Here is a 22,588-nt window from a genome sequence, read left to right on the forward strand (position 1 = left end):
ATCTTTTGAAAAAAGAAGATCCCTTTCATCATATTTTTTATATTGGCCTCGAACATTAACTTGTTGAGGTTTTAACCCTCTTGGAGCCAAGAGCCGATCTGGTCGGCCGCTCCCCATTTGTAAACACAGGAAACGACTCTTGTGAAAGGTATAACACCCTCTTAGAACTGCCAAAGCAAGGCCAGGCACACAATAACGTGCAGCCCCTGTACTACAGGTTGTAACAAAAGTATGCACGTCACTAGAGGTTGCCTCAAAATTAAGTATATCACAGAATTTTAAGCCGGCCGATGTAATCGGCTCTGGCAACTTCCGACTGGTTGTTAACGGCCGACCAGATCGGCTCTGGCAATTTAAAGGGCGGATGCTCGCACTACCGCCTGGCACCAAGAGAGTTAACCCAACATGAAGGATCGTTATATCTTATCATCATCATCATCATAAGTGTTTTTTTTTTAATTTATGCCAATTTCTGTATCTTTCTTTTAGCTGAAGATGTTCCACATTAGGAATGAAACATGTACTGTAGGTACTTTTTAATATTGTAATTAGATTTTAAGCTGGATTATGTTACATAATTACATAGACTAGCAAAAACAAACGAGTATTGGATGGTGGGATTCTCCATTCAATCTAACCTTCATTGTAACACGAATTAAAATGATACAAACTGTGTACCATAACTTTTGCCTGAAAATCACCACAATAAAAATAAATATTGTACTGTAATGCTCACAAGTGAGTTAAAGCAAGAGAGTACCAGTGTATGCATAAGTTTTTGCCAGTTTTTGTGGTAAAGAAAACATGTAATTTTCAAGGGAAATTAATTTTTTATTTATTCAAAATTGGCCATCGGCTTTCTACACACTTCACCCTACTTTCAGGTAAGTTATGAATACCATGCCAAGGAAACTGCTTGCCTTTTGTGGCAAACCATTCGTCGAGCCATTTTCCAACTTCCTCGAAATTGCTAAAGTGCTGCTCTGCTAGTGTGTGCCCCATTGATGCGATGAGGTGATAGTCAGATGGTGCCATGTCGGCAGAGTACGGCGGGCGTGGAAGGATGTCCCCTCCAAGCGATTTCAAGGTGTCTTTCACTGGTTTTGCTGTGTGAGATGACACCTTGTCGTATAACAAAATCACTTTGCCATGTCTTCTGGTCCATTCCGAGTGTTTTTCGACCCATGGGTGATTTAAATTAATCATTTATTGGAGATAGCGTAGTGCATTAACAGTTTCGCCAGGCTTCAAGAGTTCATAATACACAACACCGCTCTGGTCCCACCAGACACAAATCACTGTATTTCACATTGAAGTCACCAAGTTTAAATTGTCAGAACCATGTCTCATATGTTCTAATTGATGGAGCATGTTCACCATATGTTTCTACCAGTAAACGATGACTTTCCACAGCCTTTTTCTTTTAATTAAATAAGAAAAGCAATGCGTGCTGCAAATGTTCTGTTTCAGGCACAAGCGTCAACATGATCACTGAACGATACATCATAGACGCTAGTGTCTGATGGACTCAACTTTTGTGTGTCGGTAGATTAATGTCAGATGAACAAACTGACATGTGTGTCAAATTCATACGCTGCATACTGTTCGCTGGTGCCATCTCTTAGTGAATTTTTGAATCTATTAACTTAATTATTCTGTTGATATTGTCAATATGGATATGAAGTTAATATCATGCAATCCTATTTTCCTCCCACTCACTGAAAATATCATTTTTATTCTTCACTATTATGTTTTCACTCAGTTTAATTTTTCAGGAAGCTTTTCTCACTGAAAGTCCTTTCGCATTTTATGTATATATATATGTTTTTGTCTGAAGGTTTAAACATGCTCGTCCGTCCTATTCATGTTTATGGAGCAATTGAAATGCTATGGTATTTCTGTCTCAACAACCAGCATACGAAAATATCTTACTTGTCAAGTTTAAATAAACTAGCTGACCTCAACCTTATCAGCGACAATCTGAGTTATGAATAAAGTGATGCAAGCTGGGTTGGAAAATACTTTGGTTACTTGTAAGTAGACAGTCACTCACACATTCTCAGGCAACTAGAGTTCTCGGAATTTACACTAATTAGAGGACAAGACCACCCTAACGAAAGGTTTGGAAAGAACCCTGTACAGAAGCATTAACTTCACGGCTACTACAGCATTCCTACATATGTTTCTTTCTGTTTTCCTTGGACACAAAATAGTACAAGCATTCAAAATGAATTCCTGTATGTTTGCAGAATGATACTAACAGAAAGGATGAAAGATCCCTGTGTAAAAAAAGTGTCTCTGAATGTGTAAACTGTCCACTAAAGACAGATTCGAGGTGTCCGCTTAAATTAGGCCTATTTAACATGTCTTATGTAAAATAAAATCCATTCCAAGGGAAATGTCCATATAGGGAGGTGTCCACTGACTAAGGGTGTCTGTTAAAGTAGGTTGGACTGTACTTATTATTTCTATAAGATGATTTTATGCAGTTAAGAAATTTATAGTTGAGTTGTTAAAAATCTGAAATATGAGACTTATAGTAGGTACCATTTTGAGGAGGATATTTTCCTTGTTCATGAGACAAATGCTGAGAAAATTCCTCTTATGAAGTCTAAGACTTCCTCTCCCAACAAATATTACACATACAGATAGCAATAAAAACACACTAAATGCAAACGTTCCATCTACTCTCCACTGAGGAAATATCATAAGTGAACCTAGTGTGCATCAATATATAATTTATAACTTTAATTTTGTTTAGAGATAGAATGATTAAATAGAAAAGGAAACTCTTCATGTTAAATATAAAGCTGTAAGAATTTTTTACCACTGAAACATGTTTTTCTTTTTTTAGTTCAAACTACATTTCTTCAGCTTTTAAGGCCTCTTTTAAGAATAAGCAACTGAAGATGCAATATTTGTAAAACTTGCTGTAACAGTACAGGTACTTACTTTTGGACATAGTAGAAAGCATGTGGTAATGTGCACTAGCTGCCCCTGAATGAGCTCCAAGCAGTGTAACACTCTTAGGATTACCACTAAATCTTGCAATGTTGCGATGAACCCAGCGCAGAACATCAACTTGGTCTTTTAGCCCATAGTTCCCTGATGCTGCCTCATCATCTGTTGAAAGGAATCCTGTGCAGAAGAAATTTTATTAAATAAGATCTGTAAGAAATAAATACGGTACCTGGTACCGTACATTGCTGCCCATACTAAACACCAAGGAGGAGGTGTAAGTGTTCAAGTTTTACAGAACAGGGTTACTATATAGTTCTGAATGAAATGGTTAATATTGCATTCTCACTGGTCCAACCACAGTGCTCTAGAGGAATCAGATGCTACAATATCTTGTGATATAAAGTAGGTGACAATCTATTAAATATATTGTGGTTTTGGATCATCTGCCCGTACTTGTTAACCAAGGATCTGTCAAAGATATTAAAGATGTCCCATTAGTGAATCTGTAAGAGTTCAATGTTGAAACTGCAGCTTTGTTATTTTGATGCAAAACACCATATAAAATACACATATTTCTCAAATGGAGATGTCTAATCACACTTGTAAATGACCGCGTGGATCTGGAAGATAAAACAAATACTTAGTTCTGTTGAAAGAAGATAAAACAAATACTTAGTTCTGTTGAAAGGAAAAAAAGGAAGTTCTACAACAATGATAAAGCACCAAATCTAAATAATTTAAACATTTAAAAATATTTAAAAACAAAAAAAAATGAAAGTGAAAACTGAAAGACAAAAAAAATACAAATGTGTAGATAAAATTAATAAAGATTCCTTGAGAACGATTAGGGATAAATGAGATCTTTTGGGTGTGAATCCCAGCTTCTTGAGGATGGATCTTGTGTCCTTAAAGGAGGTTACTCTGGCTCCACTCCTCATGTGTACTGTAGTTCTCATTTAAGTGAGGGACACAAGGGCACTGAGCAGCTTTCTTTTCTTAATCCACCAGTGATGTTGCCGTGTGTTCTTCTCAAAGCATATTTTGGGATATGACAGAAGGCATTTCTTTTCCTTGCATTAAATGGCAACAATATCAAGACTCTTATGTGAATCATCTTCTGTGATACAATGAACTAACTTTATACACTTCCCACTGAGCTTTCTGTAGAGCAGTCATGATGGACAGTATGAACATAGCTTGCGATGTCAGGTATTTCTTGGTAACTCTCCCTTTGGACAACAACTCAACACATGTCCAAGAGTCTCTTCTTCTTCACAACCTGGATTATGACATTGGATAATATCTGGCGACCGTCCTGGAACTGCTGTTACTTCTGATGCATTAATGGACATTTTAATTTTGTTGGTCCACTTGTCTGATGAAAGACCTCTCCTGTTACTCATTTATGAAGCAGCTTTGGGATTATCTTTGTATGTTTCTACTCCACTGCCTTTATGTTGAAAATGACACTAACTCTCAAAAGAGGTCTGATGAAGCTCATTCCTCAAACTTTGGCCAGATGTTGAAAGATATTCTTCATTTAGGGAAGTCTAGCTGTTGAAGAACATCTTGATTTTTCATCTTCTATGTCTTTACAATGGGAAAGACAGGGGCGGATCCAGAGAGCAGTTTAGAGGGGGTGGGGGTGGGGGTGGACTTTAACCATCAGCCCTTCTAGTGGGTATGAAAATATGGGATTCAGGCAATCCCAAAATATAATCAACCTTACTCTTTAAAAGTGTTTCAAAGTGGTTCTAGATACCAGAAAGTAAATTAACTAAATAGTCAATCAATATATTTTATTTGCAAATAGAGATATTATTCCTAGAAGCAAATTTCAAGTAAAATAATAATGAAAACACAGTAATAACCGAATGGTCTCAGCCACCAGGTGCCAGCATATTGAGATGACGCCATCTAGGCTGCCTGCATGTCAATTTCAATGTTACATTTTACTCTGCCAGATCGCAATAGTAAATGGAACCTCTGTTGGGTGGTCTATGGCTGAGTTTTTAATGGATTTTGTTGGGTAGACACCAAATGTTCCACCAGATATATTTAACACGATGACATCTATAATGATTGCAGCTTACCATATAAACTTTCATCATTATATTTTTGTGCAATTACTTCCTCTCCAGCATTCGCTGAGGTCAAACACATACTGAACACCACTACTGCACCTTCAGCCTACCATCTACATCACCCCTGATGTCATGCATGTTAGTGTTCTAGTGAGTTCAGTGCACATTCGTATAAATATGCCCGACCAACCAGGCAAGATAGTCTTCATTTATAATCGGTTTGCTTGGAGGGTAGTGCTCCTCACTTGTTCTTTCCCTGCATATCTGAGAACTTTGTGTGCGGACTTAATAATATGGTAAGTTAAGGAGTCCTTATAATTGGTACCTTGCCCACAGGACCTGTGCAAGTTTCACTTTGCTTCAATTTCAAGTCAAGTATATTTAGAAGTATATTCACATGTGATTGACACTTAATCTTCTGAAGTCCCGTTAAATAAGTTGATGCACTGGAGTTTGGAAATGCGTCATGTCAATTATTATTTTATTCACTTATTCCACTAATTGAATTCTCTATTTTTCTAACAGTTAGTTATAGTGTTAACTAAACTGTTTCTAAGGATGATTCCTGCTCTTGTGGACCCACCCACACCTCCTTCCATCCTCTTTACTTCTTTTTCATATTCCTCTTTAATCTTGAACTCTGTAAAGATGTGCTTATCAAAGAATATTTTTAATACAGGCATGGCCTGTTAATGTTTATTAATCTTTTTAATGTACAGTATTAATGGGTTTGAAGAATAATTCTCTCTTTAAGTAATATATGTTTCTGATAGTCTAGGACTGTTGTAATGGTTGATGTTTATGATTTTATGATTTTGGTGATCATTCACTGTATTTAGCCTTATATATAAACATTTTCTGCCATCAATGGGTTTATTAACCAAGTACCTGAAAGTTTTTTTGTAAAGTTTTGAGGCATGTTGTACATTGTTTATCTTTGTCTTCAAACTCAGATTAAGATATTCTTAAAGATAGACCAAGATAATTAGACTTGTAATGGAAGACAGGAATGAAGGTAGGTTTCTCTTAATCAATGTAGTATAGGATAGGGTAGGAAGGGGAAAGGGAAGGGATGGAAGGGGAAATGCTGTGGAAGACAGCTGGGCTAATGAACTATGGTCAAGGACAACGAAGTTAAAGGGTTTTCCTCAGGAAGTAGGCGCAGGAGAGGTATCTGTGAGGAATCGGTATGAGTCACTGCAGGTAGATCAACAGAGGGAATATGAAGATCAGGGAAGTGTTACAGAGGTGAAGTGGGGCAAGAGGAAAGGGACCAATAGGAAATGGAAACATAGAGCACAGGATGGGAAGAGGGAGGTGGAACAGAATAGTGAGAGGGAGAAAAGGGAGGAGGAAGTGAGTTCTACAGGCATCAGGAAAATAAAGGGAGACCAGACGTGGAGGGGATCTAATGAGGTTGGGGTTGAGGCTTTCATCATGGGTGACTCAACTGTCAGGCATGTGAGGAAAGTATGTGGAGGAAAGAGAACCAGGGTAGAGTGTTATCCAGAAATCAGGTTAAGGGAGATGTTGAGAAAAATAGAAGGGAGAGAAGAGGGTAAGGAGGTGGTAAATTTCCATGTTGGTACCAACAACGTAAGGCCAGGAGGAATTGGTACTAACATAGTTGGAGATGTTTGGGATCTGGTTACAGCAGCACAGAAGAAGTTTAAGGAAACAGAGATTGTTATCAGTGGGATACTGTGTAGGAAAGATACTGAATGGAGGGTAATTAAATGAGTCTATGGAATGGGTATGTGGGTTATTGGGAGTAAGATTTGTATATCCTAATGGGTGGGTACGAGATAGTGATCTATGCTCAAATGGCCCTTCACTTGAACCACAATGGTACATATAAGTTAGGAGGTTGTTCGGAAGAGTTTTAGGGAGGTACATTCAGGGAAATTGGGTGGACCAGGGGAGTGTCCGAGGACATGTTTGGCTCGCCAGGTGCAGGTCTTTTGATTTGACACCCGTAGGTGACCTGCGCATCATAATGAGGATGAAATTATTATGAAGACGACACATGCACCCAGCCCCCATGCCAGCAAAATTAACCAATGGTGGTTAAAATTCCTGACCCTGCCGGGAATCGAACCCGAGACCCCTGTGACCAAAGGCCAGCACGCTAACCATTTAGCCATGGAGGGGGCTTCATTGGGGTAATCATATTAACGAGGTAGTTAAGAAAGGTTACAGATCTCTTCACGTGGTTATGAGAGTATTTAGGGGTTGTAGTAAGGATGTAAGGGAGAGGGCCTATAAGTCTCTGGTAAGACTGCAGTTAGAGTATGGCTCCAGCGTATGGGAGCCTCAACAGAGCTACTGGATATGAGAACTGGAAAAAATTCAAAGGAAAGCAGCATGATTTGTTCTGGGTGATTTTCGACAAAGGAGTAGTGTTACTAAAATATTACAAACTTTGGGCTGGGAAGATATGGCAGTAAGGAGTCCAGAATCTTGACTATGTGGTATGTTAATAATAAATGTAAGAAATTTATTTAAACTTCAACCTATTCAATACAGTGCAAGATGTTAATGGGTCAGTTAAACATCATTGTATGTGGTATGTTTCAAGTTGTGAGTGGTGAGTTGGCATGGAATGACATAAGTAGAAGAACAAGCTTGAGTGGAGCTTTTAAAAGTAGGAAAGATCATAATATGAAGGTAAAGATGGAATTGAAGAAGGCAGAATGGGGCAAATATTCATTTATAGGACGAGGAGTAAGGGATTGGTGTAAATTATCAAGGGAAATGTTCAATAAATTTTCACGTTTGTTGAAAATATTTAAGAATAAACTAGGTAAACATTTATAAATAGATATAAATGTGAGGTAAACAACTGATAGGGAATCTGGTACGTGCAGGACCACACTAAATGCAGATCATGTATGATTGATGATTGGTAAAGAACTTGTTCTTCCCTTCATTAACAAAACATTTTTCTGTATGTTATTATATCCATGCATCCTCCACGGAGTCTTCCAATATGTCCAGCATGTTTCAACAATAAATTATGTTTGGACACTGGATTATTTTTGCAATTTTGGTACTTCTATTACATAACTGTGAAGGTTACTATGGTTTGGAATCAGAATAGTTGATGTGTTCACTGGCTCTTTCTAATGTAAGCTAAGTAGCACTATTATTACATCTCATCTTGTTTTTGTTATTTGCTTTACGTCGCACCGACACAGATAGGTCTTATGGCGACGATGGGACAGGGAAGGGCTAGTAGTGGGAAGGAAGCGGCCGTGGCCTTAATTATGGTACAGCCCCAGCATTTGTCTGGTGTGAAAATGGGAAACCACGGAAAACCATCTTCAGGGCTGCCGACAGTGGGGTTCGAACCCACGGTCTCCCGAATACTGGATACTGGCCACAATTAAGCAACTGCAGCTATCGTGCTCGGTACATATCATCTTGACCTATATATGTTTAAATAAACTTCAAACTAAAATAAACTTCAAATTGAAATATATACTTAACATATCGTACCACATGGAGCGCTGAGGATTTTTCTTTTGTAGCCTTCAGAAATCTGATGCCACCTGATTGGTATGAGAAATGCGTGAGGGCTTCTCGCCCAAGGCTGTAGCAGGTTTAGAAGTCAAGCCAAATTATCCAATTCACAACGTTCAACATTGGGATGACTAGAAGCAGCCGTAACTTGGCCAAATCACCAAGCTATGATGGGTAGACATTCCCTGTATCCAGTATACAAAGCAGAAAATTGCAAAAGGCTGTGACATTGGGGAAAAGTACAAATTCTTATACTTTGACACAGCATCCAGCCAAAATAGCATGGCAACTGCAGTCTCCAAGGATTGAGAAATATCATCTACGTAGACCATATATCTGATCGCTTGATTGGCATCCAAGTTGTCACCGGGTCGAGAACAGTATGCATCGTCTCTTGTTATGCACCACAGGTAGGATGCCCAGTAGAGAAACAAGATAGATTTTGAACATCCACTTCACTGATGCCAGCTAACATCTGTTAGTCAGTGGAAACTTCAACAGCCATGCTGGCTACTCAAGGGATGGTTTCGAATGAGTATATGGTGGATTCGGGTTTGGCATGCGTAATGAAACTAGTGAGTGTGCCTTGGAATGCAACTTGTGACAAACAAGTCTGGTGGTGGAATGACAAGGTAATGACGAGGTCCAGTATACAGTGAAGTCCAAGAAGGTCACTAACAAGAACTAACATTGATCTTTCTTTAAGAAACACCTGTCCCACATTATCACATAGAGCAGTGGTCATCACAAGTTGGAAATAGATTACTGGATCGTGAAGAGGAAGGATCTGTCGCTAGTAATATACTATATATCGTCAGAAAACATCGTTCCTCAGCATATACTCTTGGTTCTTGAATTTCAGCTTCACTTTCAACCACCTGTTACCACCACAGAGCTTTCAAGTGGTGGAAGCCTCATGAAAAACCAACAGTGCTAATGGACACTATCTGCCTCCTCTTGAATACTGACCTCCTTGTAAAGGATACATGGAATGTGTTCGGTGCATGAATTTGATCAAGTGCGAAAGAAATACTAAGAGTGATAAAATCAGGAAATCATTTTGTGACAGACAGGTCTGGTGGTGGAATGACAAGATAATGACAAGGTCCAGTATACAGTGAAGTCCAAGAAGGTCACTAACAAGAACTAACATTGATTTGGCCTGCTACAGGGAACTCAAACCTGTCACCAAACAAACATTAGCAACTGATAAGGACCTGATAACATCCCTGCTACATCTGAAAGGAGATGGGACAATGTGGAACTGAATTTCTAGAAAAATTCTTCAACAGATGCTTTGAAGACGGTGACATACAATACTGAGATCAACTCCAGCCATGCTAAGTGTCTGACCCTGTGCTTTGTTTATTGTTATACCAAAGCAAACTCTTACCAGGAACTGGACTTGTTTGAAATCAAAAGGCAAATCTGAAGGAATTATTGGGATTCTCGGTATTAAAACAGTTTCTCCTGCATCACAGTCAGTTAAAATATTAGCTTCAATCAAAGAGTTTTTCGAAGTTTTCACTACCAGTGGCATCCCACTCCATAACTTTAGAGGGTGTAGATTACATAACAATATAACTGGCTCCCACTATCAAAATCAGCTTGAGTGGTGGCAACACAGAAGGGTGCAAAGAATTCATATATTCCGTAGGGTAATTAAAAGCTTCTACACTATCGACTACTGTGTCAACTGAGTAATATACCTGAACCTGGCTAGTGAATGTGAAGAAGGATTACCCCCTTTTTCTTTGTCCTGTGGCAATCAAGAATCTCTTTACATAATATCAGCTGACTTTATTAGATCCTCCTATTTAATGCAAAGTTAAACTTGCAACATATCTGCCCTTCTCTGAACTCTTAGCTAGACCGTTAGCTGCTGGCCAAAGCCGTTGATAGCTCTGAAAGTACAGGTAAACTTTGTATTGAATAGGAGGATCTAATAAAGTCTTATAAGTGTATAATTGAGAATCTCTTTGTCGGTCAGTTTCATCATTACGTGATAAACACACTTTTCTTGAATGCAACGTGCTACGACCTATATCCGCTTTCTGTCTCGGCATGATGGGTGATGATTGGTGATGAGACAAAATCCCTCATAGTGCATTGGCACTGCCGGTGGCTACAATTAGCCTATGCAGTGGCCTCCACGGTATGCACTAGCTAGCGTCTTTGTAGGTGTGCTAGGTACCAACTGATGAGCCCAACCTAGCACACGGGGGCGAAACGCTGGCAACCAGGAATGAGTTAGCTGGAAAATTTAAATGTCCAATAAAGGACCATTTATATTGGTGTTATGATGGGGTATCGTAGATTTTATAATCCGGCTCCATGGCTAAATGTTTAGCATGCTGGCATTTGGTCCAACGGGTCCCGGGTTTGATTCCTGGACAGGACGGGGACTTTTACTTTCCCTGGTTAATTCCTCTGCCTCGGGGCCTGGGTTAGTGCCATCTTCACGAGTAGAATCCACCTTACGTAGGGCTCCATCCTCAGAGATGCACAGATTGCCTATAGGGCATCAACTCGAAAGACTTGCACCAGCCCTCCCTAGAGGCGCTGTTATAGATTTTATATAGAAAACAAAAAGCATGCAACAAAATGTTCACAGAATAGATTTGAAAAAGCCAAGATGTACAAAATTAACAGCAAAACTCCAAACACATCCCTCTCCCCCAATATCAACTGGACTGTGTAGCTCTTGTGCAGGGAAATGTTCACAGATTGAATGAATAAAAGACGAGGTGCACCACCAAATTACCAGGGAAACTCCAAACACCTTCCCTCCTTTCCCCCTTCTACCAAATATCAATTTGCCTGTGTAGCCTGTGGAATGAAACGTTCACAGACTGAATGAAGAAAAGCCGAGGTCCACCAAATTACACTGGAAACTCCAAACAAACTGTGAAGCAAAATGATCACCGACAGAGTACAGAAAAGGCTAGGTGAAGCAAATTAATTGAGAAAACTCGCAACACATCAACTCTTCTCTGAAGTCTTAACTCGACCGATAGCTGCTGGCCACAGCTGTTGATAGCTCCAAAAGCACAGAAGTAAAATACATGCTGTAAATGACATTTTAATCTACATTAGTTACTTGAGGTGATTAAACAATTTGTTTTGATAAGGATTAACTGATTAATTTAAAAACTCTAAAAATGTAACATTTTTTTACAAGTTGTTTTACAGTTCAAAAATAATAAAGGTGTTCTTTGATCCACCTATTCAATACTTTAATTTCCACTTATAGTGGTTACATAAACAGATTATCAGTTAAATGGGACATGTTTTGCCCTTAATTTAGGGCATCTGCAGCCTAAAAACAATCTTCAAGAGTACACCTTATATTAATATGGAAGCTAAAAGTTTAGCCAGTTACTAAAATTCAGTACATAAAAATGTGAAAATGATACATTATATAAACATGTTAATGGAAACACTGTCGATGATTAAACCATAAACTATTTTGTAAGAGACTAAAACTTATTCCGTTAAAAATTCTAGTCAAAATGGTTCATTTAAAATTGTTAGTGGAATACCAAAGTGAAAATGACATAATACCAACGACATGAGGGCGTGAAACACAAGCACAAAAATGAATGTCATAAATACAACATGTTCAAGGTCGCTGATGAAATCATGAGCATAAGGTGAAACTGAAGCATCAGTTGAATTATTGCAGAAGGAGTCCTTAGCACCTGTAGGCAATATTATTGTCTGAGACCTTGTCAGGAAATGTCAGTAGATACTGGAAAATGTTCTCTGTAAGAGAAGGAAAGGAAGGATTAAGAAGTTGAACGCAAGGAGAGAACTGAGGGCGAAACATGTCCCATTTAACTGATAGTCTGTTTATGTAACCACTATAAGTGGAAATTAAAGTATTGAATAGGTGGATTAAGGAACACCTTTATTATTTTTTAACTGTAAATTTGCAATATGGACCAAAAATGAGATTTATAACATGTAAGTTGTTTTACGTCGTGCCGGCACAGGTCTTATGGTGACGATGGCACAGGAAAGGGCTAGGAGTGGGAAGGAAGCGGTCGTGGCCTTAATTAAGGTACAGCCTGGTGTGAAAATGGGAAACCATGGAAAACCAACTTCAGGGCTGCCGACAGTGGGGTTCAAACCTACTCTTTCCTGGATGAAAACTCACAGCTGCACGCCCCTAACCGCATGGCCAGTTCGCCCGGTAAAATGTAACATAAAAGCAGCTTTAGTGGGCTGTGTATTAAAGATAAATACATGCTGTTGCATACTTATTTTGTAGAACTTGTTATGCTGAAGAATTCTCACCTGTATAAGATACATGTAGCTTTAACGGTTTAGCCAGCATAAGCTTGAAAGGCACACAGACAACCGGTTTTTATTCGACTAGCTTCAAAGAAATTGTTACATTTCCATATTTCAGAATGGAGACTCTGCGGAAAATGAAAATGGCGATGTCTGCTAAAGTATAGATTAAAAATTGCATACTGTAAATGACTTTTTAATCTACAGTAGTTAATTCAGGTGAACAAACAATTTATTTTGATAAGGATTAACTTGAAAATTTGTTTCTAAATTTGATGTTGGTTCTTCATTCCAGAGATAGAAAGTTACATTATTTCATCCCATATCATGCATAGTAAAATTGTAGGGAGATGGATGAATGGGTGAGTGTAGGGCAGAACAGAACTTGTTGCAGATTGACATAAAGCACAGTTACATTTTCATTCCTTCTGGCAATTTCACCATCATTGTGCATGGCTTTATATGCTTGATCAGCTTTGAAATGGTACAGCATGCTATCAGTCTGTATGTTCTCCCGTTCTTCTTCTGTTAAAGCAGCCTGAAGTTTGTTCAATAATAAATTACACTATTTACACATATCATTTCATGGAGAGCCTATTTTCAGATTCATTTCATAAAAGGTTCATTGATAGAACATACAGCTTTCTTAAGCCTCGGGGTGCTTTGCTTTAAAGGCTTGGTACATTTTAGCTAAGGTTAAATCAGGTTTATATGTTCTCTAACCTTGTTTTTGATTCCATCATTAATAGAGTGAGGACAATTGAAATTCTAGCCCCTCTGGTCTTTAGGGACACTGACCCAGTCTTTCATATTTCTCTGGAAAGTCTGGATACATCCATGCAAAATTGAAAAGGTGTGCATAAGGGTAGTTTTACAAACTTGCATAGAGCCTGTAATGAAATGTGGCCTTTTTTGAGAAGTTGTATCTGTCAGTCCTTTCCTTCATCTATTAGATTAGATTAGATTCGTCTATTAGATTCCTCTAAATCAACACATTTTATTAAATAAAGGGTTTGTTTATCATATGATAATTTATCAAATTCTAGGAAATGGGCCAGTTTTAATTCACAACTCAATTCTTTATACCCAGATCTCTTGCTCTTACAATCAAAATTTATCTCTTGATTTCTTACTTCTTCCACATTCTTACCTCTTTTACTGGTGTAAGATTTTCCATTGTCCCTCAATAGTTTTCATTTGATATCTTTCCACTCATGGGGTCATTTTTGCTTTTCTTGCATCTGTTTTTCATCAACTTGTGTACATTGCTTAGGGACCTCAGTACATTATGATCACTACTATTCTCGGATTGCATGACCACTGTGTCAATGAGAAAGTAAGTAAGCTTAGTAATATACAAGTGAAAACACTAGAACAATCTCCTGAATAGAATGTGTTCATTACACTGAATTCAAATAGTAACATTGTCGCAACACTCATGCAGGAAACGATGCAACATATACTTTGTTCCATTATATTTAAAGTGTATTTCGCTTCACAATTTCTGGAATCCTATAGCCATCTGTTGATATTTGCTCTAACTACCTGCAAATAGTGATCCAGGACACATCATAGGTGTTTGTTCTGTGAATATCTCAAATGCCACAAAATGTAACAGATATTTGTTGGCACATACAACTCAATTACTGTTATCAGAGATCAAATTCATTGAAAAATAGGGGTAACTTATAGTTATGCAACTGACAATTTCTATTCTCTAAGCTTTATCATCACCCAAAGTGAAAAGAATGCATAGAGAAAGGAGGATTTATAGTCCACTCATGAAGTGCAAGATTGCTCTGTATAAAGTATAGCATAGCCTAAGTACCGGTATCTAGATATCTTGGGGATAGTTTTCATGGTTAAGTTTACATGAACCATCATTTTGTTCATTTTTCCCAACAGTTCAGCCTAGATAACAACCTAAATCAGGAAGTTTCGACCATGTACTATAACTACCTTAATAGCTTTTAATCTTGTTGAAATTATTTTCAAAAGAATATCTACAAGATATTTTGAAATGTAGTTTGTCAGTCTTTTAATACATTCCTCAGGCTAGCCACAGAACTTAAAGGATCTTAAACAAACAAAGTACTCTAATGTATTGAGCATATTTTGTAGATTAGGATGTTGTAAACATTTTGTGAACTCCATTACCTATGACTAGCTTTTACCCACAACTTCACATGTGAATTTGTGCACATTCTTAGAATTGATGAACACTGGATATCAAATTGTGTGCAGTATTTTTTTGTTTCGTTTTTTTGTTTTTTTGTTTTTGCAAAATGACAGAATATGCAGACACACTCTCTCTAAGGAAGAAGACTTTCAATGGTTCCAACGAAGTCACAATGCTTCTGTATCCTGCAAAACAATGTAATTGAGTACTGACTTTAAGAAACATCAGCGTTCCATGAGAATGTTGTGTGAAGTTTACTTGTATGAGCTGAGGAGGCAGAGGTGCACTAGGATGTTATTGTCTTAAATGCTTCTTAATGGATACTTTTTGTCGAAGATAGAGATTGCAGCTTATATTATGGATCATTACTAAATTTTCCCACTAAACTGTATGTTTTATTTTTATACGATCTTGAAGGTCTTTTGTGGTATTTGTAACTGTTTGATGAACTGTAAAAACAGTAAACATAAAAGCGCATATTGCGAGTTATTTATCTAAGTGGTGGGTACCACATGCACTGAGGGAAGTTCAACGGAGGATGCAATACGCAACATGCTCCGACCACCAAGCATGCTGGCAATATGACGGCGACCACTTCCTGCAGTTGCTGCTCTGTCCGTAATATCCTGTGAATGGTGCATTTGTCGATGCCACTTGCCCTCTCTAACTCCAGTAGTGTCAATAATCCGTCTTCCTCCAGGAACTGCTCGATGACGGCACGTGCCACGTCTGTCCACATACTGACAGGTCATCTTGAGTATTGCTGATCACTGGTTGCCACACGTCCTTGCACCATGCTACTGTACGGTATGGGAGGGCATTATTCCCAAGGGCTTCTACCAATTCACTGTGACATTCTCTCACATTTCTCCCCCAGAGAATCGTTATTCTGATGTATGCACACTACTCAACACTGGTTACTTCCAACTCACACGATGTTCGCCACACAACTGATTACTCAACGCTCTCTGTGCTACAACCAGTAATCGCAGAGTCATCTGTTGTTGTGAATACACACTATGTCTGCATAGCTTCTACACAACAAATAGCAGTTTGTGATCCGCTCACATACCTGCAAGAAAAAAAATAGTTGCAGTGACTTTTGCCCCAACCCTCGTATTCAGAACCTTTTGGTTGATGAAGTTAACCTGTCCGTTTTTTGGGCAAAACATATTGCTACTTTGGAAAACATTGTACTCTCACATGGATAAGAAGAACCAAGTGAATCTCATATAATACTTTTTGAAGTCTCGTTTTGTTGAATCTCGATGGCGCCATTTGCCCTAGTTCTCCGTTTTCAAGTTTTAGAAGCCATTCAATGAAGTCAGATCTTAATTTTAACCCACAAAGTAATAGACTATTTAAAACTTGAATGGATAACAGTTGTTCTGCAACTGTCGGCACTGTCAGAAGTCAGCACCAAGCAAGATCACTTTTCTAGTGAATGGTGAGTTGTTGTTCATTATAAGTAGCTGATCTACTGCTGAAAGTGCGTGATGGGGAACCATGTTGCCTCATCATGTCTAATTTACTTTGCGTCTTCTACCATTCTTTTGTTACACGTAGAGGTCTGCGAATTTAGAGTCACTACTCTCTCTTTCCTGTGACTTATTTTACTCAATATTCATCTTTCTTCAAACGTATGGTTTTTGGTTCTGTTGTTGGTCTCTGTAACTGCATATTTTATATTTGCCACTTTTGCTTTGTTTACTCTTTTTTTCCTCCTGGTGGAGTTTTACTAGATTGGACGGTTGGCTCATTTAAAATGTCTTGATTTAACATATGAAATTCATACAACCTTTGATGACTGAAAATTCTTTCATGCCTTTTTTTTTTTTTTATTTGCTAATGGCTTCACGTCGCACCAACACAGACAGGTCTTATGACAACGATGGGATAGGAAAGGTCTAGGAGTTGAAAGGAAGCAGCCGTGGCCTTAATTAAGGTACATTTGCCTGGTATGAAAATGGAAAACCATGGAAAACCATCTTCAGGGCTGCCGAGAATGGGATACGAACCCTTTCATGCCTTCATGGACGTCATGCTTTCCTGATGGATTTCTACTGAAAATGGTGGATTTTGCAAATGCAATGGCGTAAACTCTACAATCGATCATGTTAAGCAAATGATTTACACGGTGATAAACACTGGAACAGGATTCAGGATCAGCCTAAATATAAAATCCTTCTGTCGTGTCAACAAAGTATTAGTAAATATCGTAAATATTAATGTTGAAGCCATCATGATAAACACATATGCAGTGCATGACATAATCAATGTTTCAACATTTTCTCAAATTATTATCTATATATTTGGACATATAGCCAGTTAAACTAAGTCCGAAGCCCGAAGCTCCAAGAACCGATTGAAAGAAAAAGGATTTTATGGTCTAAAATACGTTTCTCTGGAGACAATATCGTGAAACAAATAATTAATATAATCTCCCAATAAATAATCACCAGATTATAATTCACTCATTAAATCTGCCATTGTAATGATTAACGATTGTCTTTTATCTGTTATTGCATTCAGCACGTGAAAACTTCAAACCAGGGAGTACAACTTTGTTCAGTCTTATGACAATAAGTAGTATTAATACTTATCACTTCATGTTAAAAATTATTTTGAAGATTTGGTCCTTTCGTACTAAAATATTCATTCGTTATAAAGATAGAAACCGACCTGGCTTAATGTTAGATATATTATGTGTGCCAAAATGACGTCATATCATTGAATGAGATGTATTTTGTTGAGAATGAACCAAACATACGAAATTCCATCTTAGCCGAATCATATCTCTATCACAGAAACACCTACAACAAAGCATCAAAACTGATCTTCATGCAACATGGAACGCTCTTGATGTTGCTAGGTTCTGGTCAAGATTGGTGTGAAGTGCTTTGAATTTTATCAATGTTATACAGTAGAGTCCCGTTAATCCGAACCCTGTTAGTCCGAAAGTCCGGTTAATCCGAACTGAAATATTCATTTTTTTAAAATCTCCTTATTGAAATGAAAGAACATATTATTATAGAATGAAGATTTACTTTCATTTTATTAGTCATAGTTTACTAGAATAACTTAATGTAAACATAATTACACATCATAAACCATCAATCACTGGTCGTTTATCTTTAAAAAATCTGTTAGTTTCTTTTGCTGTAGTGATTGGAACCTACTCGAAGATGCATTGTAAACCAGTGTCTCATAAACATCACATCAGTGTGCGTAGCAGCGGAGTGTTGCTCGACATAGCGTATGGCAAGTTCTAAGCCGGCCGCGGCATCTGAATCTGACACTGGTTGTTCATTGTGGTCTTCTTCGTTGTCACTCTGTTCCTCATCAACTCCAGATTCTTTCTCCACCATAGCTACAATTCCTTGGTCTGTTTGTAATTGATGACAGTGAGCTTCCATCCACTCGCTAATGTGATTTTCATTGTCTTTTTCTCCTCTACGGGTTCTTAACTACCTTACTGTAATTTATACAGTATTTTATTAATGTAACTGCTAAAGAATGGACATTTCAAATTACAGTATGTACTGTACTGTATTGTAGAAACTATTTTCCTCAGACGGTTGAGGCATTGGCCTTCTGACCCCAACTTGGCAGGTTCGATCTTGGCTCAGTCTGGTGGTATTTGAACGTGCTCAAATACGACAGATTCGTGTAAATAGATTTACTGGCACATAAAAGAACTCCTGCAGGAGAAAATTCCGGCACATAGGCATCTCCAGAATTGTAAAAGTAGTTAGCAGGACGTAAAAAAAAATATTATTAGAAAATATTTTCCGTTTAATCCAAAAATTTCATAATCCGAACAGACTCCGGTCCCAATTAGTTCGGATTAACGAGACTCTACTGTAGTTTGTTTTGTAGTTTAGTATGCAGAACTGAACTGTGTAAATGATATTTCTGATAAAATAATAACAATCCAAGATAAACTTTTGTTAAGATGTCATTCCTCAAACTCAGCTGAAGGCATTTTATTTTGTGCTTGTACGTCTAACCCTTGTCCCTTTTCTCTTCGGAGTCAGGTACAAAGGAAGACAAATCTTTACAGGGAGCTTTTACAACCAAATGCCCTTCCTGATATCAATCTCATCAGAGGAGTTAATGAGATGAAATGAATTACATGATATATGACAGTAGGAAGGGAGAGGTTCACCTCTGTGGTGTAGTGATTAGTATGATTAGCTGTCACCCCACGAGGCCTGGATTTGATTCCTGGCTTTGCCACGAAATTTGAAAAGTGGTACAAGTGCTCGAACGGGGTCCATTCAGCCTCAAGAGGTCAATCGAGTAGAGGGGTATTCGATTCCCACCTCAGCCATCGTCGAAGTGGTTTTCCGTGGTTTCCCAATTCTCCTCCAGGTAAATGCTGGGATGATACCTAACTTAAGGCCATGGCCATTTCCTTCCCTCTTCCTTGCCTATCCCTTCCAATATTCCTATCCCCCACAAGGTCCCTGTTCAGTATAGCACGTGAGGCCATCTAGGCAAGGTACTGGTTCTCCTCCCAAGTTTCAACCCCCGACAAAACATCTCGTGCTCCAGCACACTGCCCTTGAGGCGGTAGAGGTGGGATTCCTCACTGAGTCCGAGGAAAAAACCAACCCTAGAGGGTGAACGGATTAAGAAAGAAAGGAAGGAACAGGGTGAAGCCCAGTACCAGCACATAGCCTACTCTCGTTGAATAGAACCAAGGGGTCTGTACAAGATGCCATCTGACAAATGTGTACCGGGTGGTACACCTCCACGTCGCTAATTCAAACTTTGCGCTGGTTGAAACTCCCCTACTGGAGGAAGCCTGAACTTTATCTACTGTGTTAATTTTCAAGTTTCTCAGAAGATGTCCCTACTTGTAAATTTCGAAGTTTCTGAACTGGGTCGTTTTCGATGTATTTTTGTTTTGCCTGTAGTAAGAAGTGTGAACATTCTCTTCTAGAGGACACTACTGAAGAACTACAATGGTGCACCCTAGTGCGAAGTGAAAGAACTATGTTTTTGAAGAAATTTTGTGTTCATAAGTTTGTTCTTTGTTAAATTTCTTTCAGTTATTGTTTATGTTGGCAATATTAACCCCTTCCTTCCGCCAGGTTTGAATTTAGCCAATCCCGAATTTCTTTAATTAATTTATGACCAATCAGGTGTATCTTCTTCAACTTGGATATGGTGCTTAACCCTAGCCAATAAAATTCTTGTGGGAGGGTGTTCTCATTCCTGAAACGCCTCGAACTTTCCGCGAGGGTTTATAAACTGCTGATTTTCGGGTCTCCGTGCCACTTCAGTAACAGCTATCAGTGTGTAAATTACGTAGCAGGGGGCGTGAAGCGCCTCTTTCTTTGGGCAGCAGTTCAACCACAAGGTAATGGCCTTTTAATAACTTCTTTTCTTGCTAGCTCAGCAGTTTAATTCTCGGGGCAGGTCCGAAGCCTTTTCCTTGTAACTTTCCTTTAAAATGTAAAGACACTCGGTATCAATTCTTTCTGTTTTAACTACAAATTGGGATAGAGAGTGCTTAACCCTCTCGAGCTCCCATTCATATTGCTTCCAGGTGAACTTATTTTCTCAACCGTTTCTTCTAGCGTAATGTAAATTGTCTTCTCATATAAGTCACCTCTTTAGTATGGGATTAGCCCTTGCATTAACGGCCTAGTGCCAAGTAAGTTTTAAACAAAATGTATTAGGAGTGCAGCTTCGCCTCCTCTCAAATTGGTATTGTCGAGGCCATGTAATATTTCTGTTTCTTCACTTAATAGGCCTCAGTAGGTTGGGTATCTTTGTACCCCTGTGTCTATGTCCTTGGAGGACAGCTGGAAAGTCGAGTTTGGTGTGGCCTTTGATAGGCTTAAACTTTGAGAGCGGATTGCTCTTTTGAAATTGATTTTGGGTGCCTCGTGGAGGCTTTATTTTGTAATTGGGAGCAAGTGCTCCTGAACATGATTGGGGTCTTCTGCCCCTTTGTCGAATCTTGTTTTTGGGTAAAGTTGGGCTAATTGCTCAAGAATTGTGAGTCCGGGGCTCGAAGCCCAAATCCTGTGAATACTGTAATTGTACATTTGTTGCCTTGCTACTCTGTACCTGCCATTCTTGTTATTGCTAAGAAAATATAACCTTGTTAAATTTTATCTTAACTTTAATTTCGTATTTTGAGACCTGTTCACCCCCGCACCTTCTTTCACCTCTGCAAATTCATGAAAACTCGGTAACAAGTGGTAGCAGAGCGTGGTTGAATGGGTCTCAATTTAGCCCCTTTTGACGGCTAAACATTGCTTTGATTCGAACTCTAACAATTTTCTCAGTTGCTGGAATTTTTTGATTTTCCCTTTTTCAAAATTGTTCTGTCATCATGTCCGGCCCACGCGAGGTTCTTCATCCTTTCTATTTGCGTAAAGAGGAATTAATTTATGAATTATCTCTCAGAAACGTTCAATCTGGAGGCACGGTTGCAGTCGACTCTAATAAGCTAAAAGATTCCCTTGATTTGCCTATTACCATCCTGATTTTGGGAGAAAAAGAGATTGACGATGCTCTCTCCACGATCAATAACAATACTACTGAGCTAGCATCTGTAGTTAGCTTTTTTGAAGTAAGTGATCCATCTCCTAATCAACTCAAAAGAGTACAGGCTAGGTTGTACCACTTTTATAATAGGGTGTGTGATCTATTGTCTCTGAAGTTAAATGACCTTCAGGGTAAGGAAGCTAGTGCCCTTGCGGAAAACTTGTCCGAAATGTCTAGTAACGTTAGTCAGTTGTTATCTGGACCTGCCATCCCTAAAGTCGACCAACCTATGGTAGTAAATACTGTTAGTGGGGAGGACTCCTCGAAAGAGGAAGGAAGTAGTACTGAGGCGACTACCCAATGTACATCTGCCCCAGTAGAAACTATGTCAGATCGTCGCAAGTCCATTCCTCCCTTTGTGTTAAATAATGCTCCTTCCGAATCTGCTTCTCCGCCACTTAGGCCCCTTCCTACTACGTCTCCGGGTTTCAGCAGTTTACCCCATCCATTAGCAATGTTGCTCAGAGGTATTTCTAAGTTTTCTGTTAACACTACCAGTGAAGTTATTTCATTCTTAAGGTTTTTAGTTGAGTTTCAGGACCATGCTCTTGTTTTTTCTCTTTCTCCATGTCAAATTTTGCAGATAATTTATCCTTATGCAATTGGTGTTCTCTCAGACAAAATAGTAAGAGCCATTGCTGAACAATCATCTATTGAAGACTTCCACGCCCACTTGCTAGCTAACTTCATTCCGGCTAGGGCAAGGTCCTCACTTATTCAGAAGTACTATTATCGTGTACAGCGGTTGGATGAAAACTTGACAGATTTCATCCAAGATATTAAGTTCTATACTAGGGTGTTTGCTCTTCACTTCCCTGAAGATCAGATTGTACAGGCTATTGTGGAAGGTATTTCACCATCTTATAGGTCATATTTGTGTTTCGTGGCGTGCCCGCAAACCTTCTCTGAACTTGAAGCATTGGCCGTCTCAGCAGAAGGAGTTAGATACGCCGATTCCTTGCGTGTCGCGAAAGAACCC

General features: G+C 38.7%; 1 protein-coding gene across 1 annotated transcript in view; it reads right to left on the reverse strand.

The window, feature by feature from the left end:
- LOC136876222 (esterase E4) overlaps nucleotides 1-22,588 on the reverse strand; it is a 118,778-nt gene that overhangs the window by 72,768 nt on the left and 23,422 nt on the right. The window contains exon 4 of the mRNA XM_067149990.2: nucleotides 2,953-3,138. Within this exon, the coding sequence (XP_067006091.1) occupies nucleotides 2,953-3,138 (186 nt within the window). The remainder of the gene's footprint in view (nucleotides 1-2,952; nucleotides 3,139-22,588) is intronic.

Source organism: Anabrus simplex, chromosome 6 (assembly GCF_040414725.1).
Source record: "Anabrus simplex isolate iqAnaSimp1 chromosome 6, ASM4041472v1, whole genome shotgun sequence".
NCBI lineage: Eukaryota > Metazoa > Arthropoda > Insecta > Orthoptera > Tettigoniidae > Anabrus > Anabrus simplex.